At 31.1% G+C, this 8721-nt stretch overlaps 1 protein-coding gene across 1 annotated transcript; it reads right to left on the reverse strand.

The window, feature by feature from the left end:
* Positions 1–3631: 3631 nt before the first annotated feature.
* Positions 3632–7369, reverse strand: HAND2 (heart and neural crest derivatives expressed 2). Its single transcript, XM_053700843.1, has 2 exons — positions 6269–7369; positions 3632–4293 (listed from the first exon to the last, which is right to left on the reverse strand). The coding sequence occupies exons 1-2, from the start codon at positions 6800–6802 to the stop codon at positions 4195–4197; spliced, it is 633 nt and encodes a 210-aa protein (XP_053556818.1). The 5' UTR covers positions 6803–7369; the 3' UTR covers positions 3632–4194.
* Between the last annotated feature and the right edge of the window lie 1352 nt (positions 7370–8721).

Consider the following 8721-nt stretch of genomic DNA (forward strand, 5'->3'; position numbering starts at 1 on the left):
GACAAATATATGAATGCATTTCTCGGATTTGTAATGATATTTTACCTGATAGTAACGAGTTAGAAATTGTATATATGCTAGTTTAACCTACATTTAACCTCTTAGTTTTTAGAGCTTCTACGACCACTGAATAAAATATCTTGTTTAAGAGAGTAAAGAATTACAATAGTCTAATTTATGTTTGTGTGTGTGTGCATATATATATATATATATATATATATATATATATATATATATATATATATATAGATAGATATACACACACACGTTATGTTTCATAATTAAGATTATATGTATGTGTGTGTGAGTGTATATATATATATATATATATATATATATATATGTATATGTGTGTGTGTATATGTGTGTTTATATATGTGCGTTTGTGTGTTTATGTGTATGTGTATATATTTATGTATATGTGTGAGTGTGTATTAGGCTGCTTTAAGAATTCAAGAAATTATTTTTATTTATTTATTCATTTTAGATTTCAATGTTTCTGTTTAAATATATTTATTTATCTAGAATGACATTAGTTATTTAAAAAAAATATTATATTTTAATTAACAGTTATGTTTAATTTTTCTGTGTACAAATATCAGACTTAATCAATACACGTGTTCAAATATATAGAAAAAAAAATCTATTAGTTCTATCTCTGACTTTATCTTGACACTGATAGCGAATTAACAATAATTACTTACTCCAGGGGACGTACGAGACAGCTATAAATATGCACAAACAGGTTCTGCTCTTATTTCATGAGAGAGAGAAAAAAGTGGCCCATTTTGTAGAAACTTACAACAAGACACAAGTGACAGCTCCTCAGTAGTGGGAGACTGGAGAGTAATAGCCAGGGCAGTCATTAGTAATAGTTCCCACTGCTGCTTGTATCAACGTAAAAACACTGCAGCAGATAGGGCTCTTTCACAACAATATGGCTCTGTTTATTGAAGGAGATAAAAAGTATTTATCAACACGAAATAAGACTATGACATCAGGGTGGTTTTCCAGACCTGATTGTGTAATTTTACTAAATGCTTTACTTGTTAAATGTATCCTGATTTATTTTTCATCCGCTTTAATGCAGTACATGAACATTAATCATCTCCCTTAAGTCAACTAAAATGCTTTCCCCTTATCTTTTCAACCCTCTTAGCAAAAATCAGGAAAATGTAAAAATAATAATACTTGAAACTAAGTAATTATATATATATATATATATATATATATATATATATATATATATATATATATATATATATATATATATATATATATAATATATATATATATATATATGATAGATAGATAGATAGATAGATAGATAGATAGATAGATAGATAGATAGATAGATATACACACACAAGTTATGTTTCATAATTAAGATTGTCTTTATGAACAACATTATCAATAGGTTATGATGAGTAAACAGATAACAGAAAGGAGAACAGTATAGGCAGATATAATACATAGAAATTAATTTCGTGTATGTCTCTGTGTGTGTATGTGTGCTTTCGTGTGTCTGTGTATTATATATTTTATATATATATATATATATATATATATATATATATATATATATATATATATATATGTGTAAGATAATGGTTGTATGGTTACAAGATTATGGTTGTATAATATTAATAATAATAATAATAATATAATAGGAATAATTATTATTATTATTAGTAGTAGTAGTATTAACTTTACAGTTCAGTAACAATAATTGAACTAGACTTGCACATTGTTTTCTTTTGTAGAATTATTACTGTGCACAAAATAACACTAACAGCTGCAGCTAAATAAGGTTATATAGCATTCAGTAATATATTGTGACAAGTTTTATTGCGGAATAAACAGCAAACGACTGTTCCTATCTATGGTGTTGATGGCATTACAGTGCAGATTAGAGCGCCAGATAGCCAGGCTCCTAGTGAAGATTGCCAGCCTTATCAGGCTGAGGGCTCGCACTGCTAGGCGACCAGAGGCCAAGGGACTGACATCACAATCTACCAATCACTTCCCCTATGCAGCCTGTTTCACCATTTAGCTTTTAACGTCAAAAGCTACATTTTTGTTGGCTCCGGCCTGTCTAGGGCTCTTGAGATTTACTCTGAGAGTGATTACTCTCTAGAAAACAGCAACATCCACATTAATGTGTAATTAAAAAGATTTCCTTAGTGGTAAAATCTTGCAGCTCCTAAACTTCACACAGAGGGCATTTACTTTGTATTTTCACCAGGATTCTATTATAATCAAACCAAAAACATAACTTGGTATTGTGACATTTTGTGAGACCCAAATTTCCCCCCGATTTGTTTAACACTGATCTTTTATATACACTATTTCACATCCAACATAGATCATCAATAAATATAATTACAGAAATATTTAAATAGAAAATCTGAGTACTATTTTTATTTGAATGAACTGACATTTAATTTAGGTTATGCAATTCAATTCTGTCTATCTATATTCCGTCTATCTATCATCTATCTATCTATCTATCTATCTATCCATCTATCCTTTGCTTTCAGTATTAGTTTGATGTCTACAATATATGACAGATCATCTGTTTACTACAGTTTTACTCTACCAGTGTAGGATTCGGCTCTGAAGACTTGTAAACTAAAGCAAGTGTATGTGCACAAGTCGATACAGAGTAAAGCCCCTACTGCTGACCTCTGACAAGAAAGGGCACTTCACACTGGCCTAGTTGTTATAACCCTTCAACCTGAAGACTGAAGACCTGTGTTAAGACTCCTCTTATCTTTTTATAGCCTTCTACAGTGTTGTTAAAGTGAACTAAGAAAACAAACACTTCTTGAACAGACCGTTATTTAGTAATGAAGCAGTATATATATATATATATATATATATATATATATATATATATATATATATATATATATATATATATATATATATATATATATATATATATTTATATTTATATATATATATTAAAATCATATCTATCATCTACATTTATATTAAGTTTATTTGTTCACAAATTCTGAAACTCCTCCATTATAATTTAGTGTCTATATATATACAGTATATATATATATATATATATATATATATATACATGCACAAATAATTATAGAGTACCGTTGTGTTGTTGTGTTAGAAATGTCTGGGACAACTGGCAAAATACAATGAATTATTTTTTTTTTTTAATTTAAAATACAAATTATAATCAAAGCAACACAACTTAAATCAGACGTTAAAGTAAAAAGTTATTTTAATTATAACGGTAAAAAATAATTGTGTGTTACTGTTTCGTTTTCTGACAAAATAAACCAATTACAGAACAGTTAAGCACTAAATAAGCACTTTGTTTTTGTTTTATATTAAGAGCTTTATGTTTTGCTGGGAGCAATATTTTTGTTTGTTACAAAGGCCTTTATGTCAGCAATGGACAAAATCCATCTTTTGTTATTTAATAGAATGTAATTAAAATATAAATTAATATAGCATAAACTCTCGTTTACTTAATTAAGCACTAGACGTGGTGCCACTGTTTAACTCCTGTCAAACCATCTTCATCGCTTTATAATAAAAGTAAATTATTTATACACTATAAGTCTTCATACAAAGTTACTGAATCCAGGTACACAACATATACAAAAACAAGCAGTGGTTTATTGATCACTTACAATGGTTTACACCTTCAAATATTAATTAAACTCCACATTTTTTGGACAGAAGTGCACAAAAACAAGTAGATGAAAACACCTTCAAATGTTGAACAATCACAAAAAAATGACATTACAAAACCAACTGAAACATTGGTGCAGCTGTTTCCGTTGGAATATTTTTTTTTTTTTATAATCCCAAAAATATTTATATCCAAAAGGCCAAGTTTTCCAGATACACTTCACATACATGCTAATGCCAGGGAGTCTTTTCACTTTGTACTACTGTCTTCAGTTCAAGGAAACACTGCAACAATCACAATACTGGGAGACAAAGAGAACCCCTTTACCAACCTTTAGATTCATCATTTTCTTTTCATTATATGGAATGCTTCTCTTAAGGTATCCACATTTTAGGGGGGTTGGGGGGAAATTGCACATAAATAAACGGAGGATTCCAAATAATTAAAGTTTTTTTTTCTCCTTTGGACATATATTTATATATATAGAGAGTCTTTGAGGCTTTCCTTCATCCCTCGAGTTAATAGGATCACTGCTTTAGCTCCAAAGCCCAGACATGCTGTGGCCAGCCAGTCCTGCCTTTAGTTTTCTTATCATTGCTGGTGACTGTGCTTTTCAAGATTTCATTCTGTTAGGAAATTGAAAATATAAAAAAAAATAAAACAGAGGAAACAAGAAAATATGTTTAGAGGAAACACTGATTTGTCATAAATATAAAAAACATATAATACACCAATAAACAAACCCTAACAAACACTGGTCAGTTCCGCAAACAATAACTAGGCCTCAAACATGATACATTAATATGTCTTATATTAAAATCATATCTATCTATTTATCTATCTACCTATCTGTCTGTCTATATATATATCTATATATATCTATATCTATATATATATATATATATATATATACACACATTTGTGTATATACATATATATGTGTGTGAGTGTGTGTGTATATATAAATATGTTTGTGTGTATATACATATATATGTGTGTGTATATATATATGTGTGTGTGTGTATATATATATATATATATATATATATATATATATATATATATATTACATACATCTATATCTATCTATAAATCTATATCTATCTATCTATCTATCTATCTATCTATATATATATATATATATATATATATATATATATATATGTGTGTGACAAAAATATACATATACAAACAAAGAGGATCTCCAAATTCACCTGTAAACCAGGGTGACAGGATCGTAATAATTCTAGAATGGTAGAGAATATCCAAACTCTATATCCACTCTTTAAGGAAAAAAAGGAAACCAAAAAGATCGCCTATGCTTAAGACATAGCGAAAACAGAAATTCTCTAATCTATCCATCTATCTATCTGTATGTGTATATATATAATTGCAATAACTAAACTTAATTATACAGAGCTGGACAAGAAATGTTACTATGTATCTATCTATCTAATAATCTATATATCCATCTATATCTATCTATCTATCTATCTATCTATCTATCTATCTATCTATCTATCTATCTATCTATCTATCTATCATCTATCTAGTTCCATCTGTCTAGTTTATATGATATTTAAATTATTTAAAACTATACTATTATTTGCATATAGTCATTCATTAAAACTATTTTTAAAAAATTAACGTCAAATAGATTATGACTAATATTTTAGGTGTTTAAAACTACTTTGCTCTTTTATTTAAGGTTCAAAATAAACTTAATAAATTGTACAAAATTAAGAGAGTATGAAGAAGTTCAGTGTATAAATAACTAGTAACTCAAATATTATTTTACAAAACGTGCAATCATTTACTATACTGGAGACAAAAAAACAAAACATTTAGAAAAAAGATTTATTGTTATTGTAAACTAAACGTACCTTGGTTTATAAAATGAAATGCTCATAAGAGAATTGTGAGATTATTTGAAAAGTAAATCTTAACCTGTTCACTGATTACAAACTGTACAATTTAACCAATTCAGAGTTGTCATCACAAAAGGTAATTATAGTAAATTATCTCTCAGTACATAAACATTAAAGAGGATCATTGAGTAAGGGATATCAGAAGATTACCTTTACCTTTATTAGGATTATAATGTATAGACCAGGAAGAAAAATACATAGATGCATCCTCTCTTATGCACATCACACACTTTAAGTTAAGGAAAAAAGTAATCTCATCTTTCTTATCCATTTATCATGTAAAGCATTATCTTGATTTGGAAATGAATCTGCTATAACAAAAGATGTTAGTTTGGTTACATTATTAACTGCTAAATTATGTGTATTATTACTTTGGTGTATCTCTATAGTGTTTACTAATTTAACACTTTTAAATAGATATGAATCAACTACATACTTAATGTGCTAATAAGTTAACAGATTTTCAGGGCTAAACCAATATTTATCAAAATGTGCATAAATTCGTTTTCATGTTTAAAATTACAAATCAAATTAAAAATAGAGTAGTTTTGGGATGAAATAATTTAACAAAGAGTAATGTTGTGATTTTAAACAGAAAACCTATTCCTATTGCTGTAATTAGTGAGTATTATTATGATTATGATTATTTCCTTACACTATATGCAGTACTGACCAGTTCTTTCTTTCTTTTTTCTTCCTTCACATCTGTCTTCTTGATCTCTGCCTTGAAGGCCTCTGTCTCTCCAATCTGGTCATCTTTGTCCAGTAGGTCCATGAGGTAGGCTATGTAGCTGGTGGCCAGGCGGAGGGTCTTGATCTTGGAGAGCTTGGTATCCGCTGGCACATTGGGGATACATTCCCGTAGCTCTGCGAAGGCGCTGTTGATACTCTGAGTCCTGCGCCTTTCCTTGCGGTTTGCTGTCCCCCTCCGCTTTACAGGCCGTTGCATCAAGCCTCCGGCCCCGCTCCCCGGGACACCCCCGTAATGGGAGTGGTCGAGTCCCACCGCGCCATTGGCGTACTCCGGGCTGTAGGACGGTGCCATGCTGTAATCAGGGGGAGACATCTCGGGATGGCTGATAAGCCAGCCATGGAAATAGGGATTTTCTTCGTGGCAACGGCTGGCTGCGGCGGCTGCAGCTGCTGCAAACGGATAACCATCGTGGTGCACCACCGGGTGATGAGGGAAACCTCCAACCAAACTCATCTCCGCCGCACTCTCTGTGCTTTTCTATGGGTTGCTCTTTTATGCCCAGCAGCAACAGGTCTATGCAATAAACAGAAGTATTGCTGTGCACTGATTATCGCCTGTTCTCCATAGATAAATATCTTCTCCACAGTGACAACAGCAACAATGCAGAAGTGTTATTAATGTGAGCAGTTAGTTGCACCAACTCACTATTCAAGTATTAAAAGGCACTGCCAATTGGATAATTGCTATCATGGGTGCTGCTAGGTCCCGAGCGCTCCTTCCCATAAAACAGCTGGATGAGGTTAAAGCAACTTGCTCCACTCACTTACAGCAGGTCTTGTCCATAGTCCCAAAAGGGATGTTCCCGCAGCATACAGATTCTGATCAAGTTTCAGAGCTTTTAGTGTGAGCTGGCAACCATTTCCTGTGCCTCAGAGGGAAGTCTGCTCCAATATGTGCTTAATCCAGGGACAACATGAAATGCAAGTGCCTGGGGTGTCAGCATCTAGCCCCTATCTTCTGTCCTGGATATGCAGAATATTAATGCATCTTAGTGTCTTCCTTGCACCCCATAGACCTGCAGTGAGGATTCCACACTAGCTCTATTTCCCTGTAAGGTCTCCATGTACAGCTACATCTTTAGAAAAGCTGGGGTTAATATATGTCGTCAGAGCCTGTTTCAGCCAATCACAGAGCTGCATGGGCAGAGCCCCAGATACTCAGCAATAAACCTTTTTGAAGTCCACATTGCTAATTGTAGGACCTCTCCTTCAGGATTGGCTGTCTCTTCATAACCATAATATAATTAAAACAAGAAAAAAGCTTGTATTAGGCAAAGGTTAAAGTAAGTGCTTTGCAGATGCTTTACTATATTGCATGTCATTTCTTTATATACAAATATATAAAAAATATATTATATACTACCATACTATCAAATAAACAGGACACATTCAAGCCAGGTACAGTATTGTTTCTGGGTAAATTTATCTGTAGGTAAATATATTTGTTCTATGTTATGTTTGTAAGTAATAATATTTATGTATATATGTTATGATACAAGTATCAGTTTGGTTCTACAGTATTTGCTTGATACAGAAAGAAACATGATAACTTATACATTCTTATAAAATATATATCTATATTTACTGTCATCTTCTCGCTTTTACACACACATAAGCATTAGCTAGACAGACAAATAGAGTAAAAGATTAGTTTAAATTTATTTTGGCATTTTTTTGAGGACATATATAAACACATATTGTCCTTGTATCTATAGTTAAGCACTAGCAATGTGTATATATATATCGATTTGAAATAAATACATTTATTACAGATATGATGAAGACCTCAGTAGATGTGGATGATGGTGGTTTAAAGTTTGTTGTGTTCCTAAAGGATAACATTGCTAAATTGTGATCAAAGTTGTGAAATAACCGCTAAATGTTTTTATATCATGTGTAGGACACAGCTTCTGTATCTAAGATGAGTTCTTATGTTTAGTTATTGTATAAAAACAGAAAACGAATCAGATGTAGCATCTATCATGATATATAATATTTATTTCCTCATTCCATATCTCTTCTTCCTTCCTTGCCAAAAACTTTAATTCCTGTCAATTTAAAAAATTAAAAAAAGCTAAATACAATAATGGTTCTTTCTTTCTTTCTTTCTTTCTTTCTTTCTTTCTTTCTTTCTTTCTTTCTTTCTTTCTTTCTTTCTTTCTTTCTTTCTTTCTTTCTTTCTTTCTTTCTTTCTTTCTTTCTTTCTTTCTCTCTCTCTCTCTCTCTTTCTTTCTTTCTTTCTTTCTTTCTCTCTCTCGCACTTTCTTTCTCTCTCTCACTTTCTTTCTTTCTTTCTTTCTTTCTTTCTTTCTTTCTTTCTCTCTCTCACTTTCTTTCTTTCTTTCTTTCTTTCTTTCTCTCTCTTTTTTCTCT

Source organism: Bombina bombina, chromosome 2 (genome assembly GCF_027579735.1).
Source record: "Bombina bombina isolate aBomBom1 chromosome 2, aBomBom1.pri, whole genome shotgun sequence".
In the NCBI taxonomy this organism is placed as follows: Eukaryota; Metazoa; Chordata; class Amphibia; order Anura; family Bombinatoridae; genus Bombina; species Bombina bombina.

What these genes read in the sequence shown, in the direction of transcription:
- HAND2 (XM_053700843.1), bottom strand. Translation starts at nt 6,802, where the DNA reads ATGAGTTTGGTTGGAGGTTTCCCTCATCACCCGGTGGTGCACCACGAT. An exon ending in AAAAAAGAAAGAAAGAACTG is followed by an intron (nt 4,294 to 6,268) that starts GTCAGTACTGCA and finishes ATTTCCTAACAG; the next exon opens with AATGAAATCTTGAAAAGCAC.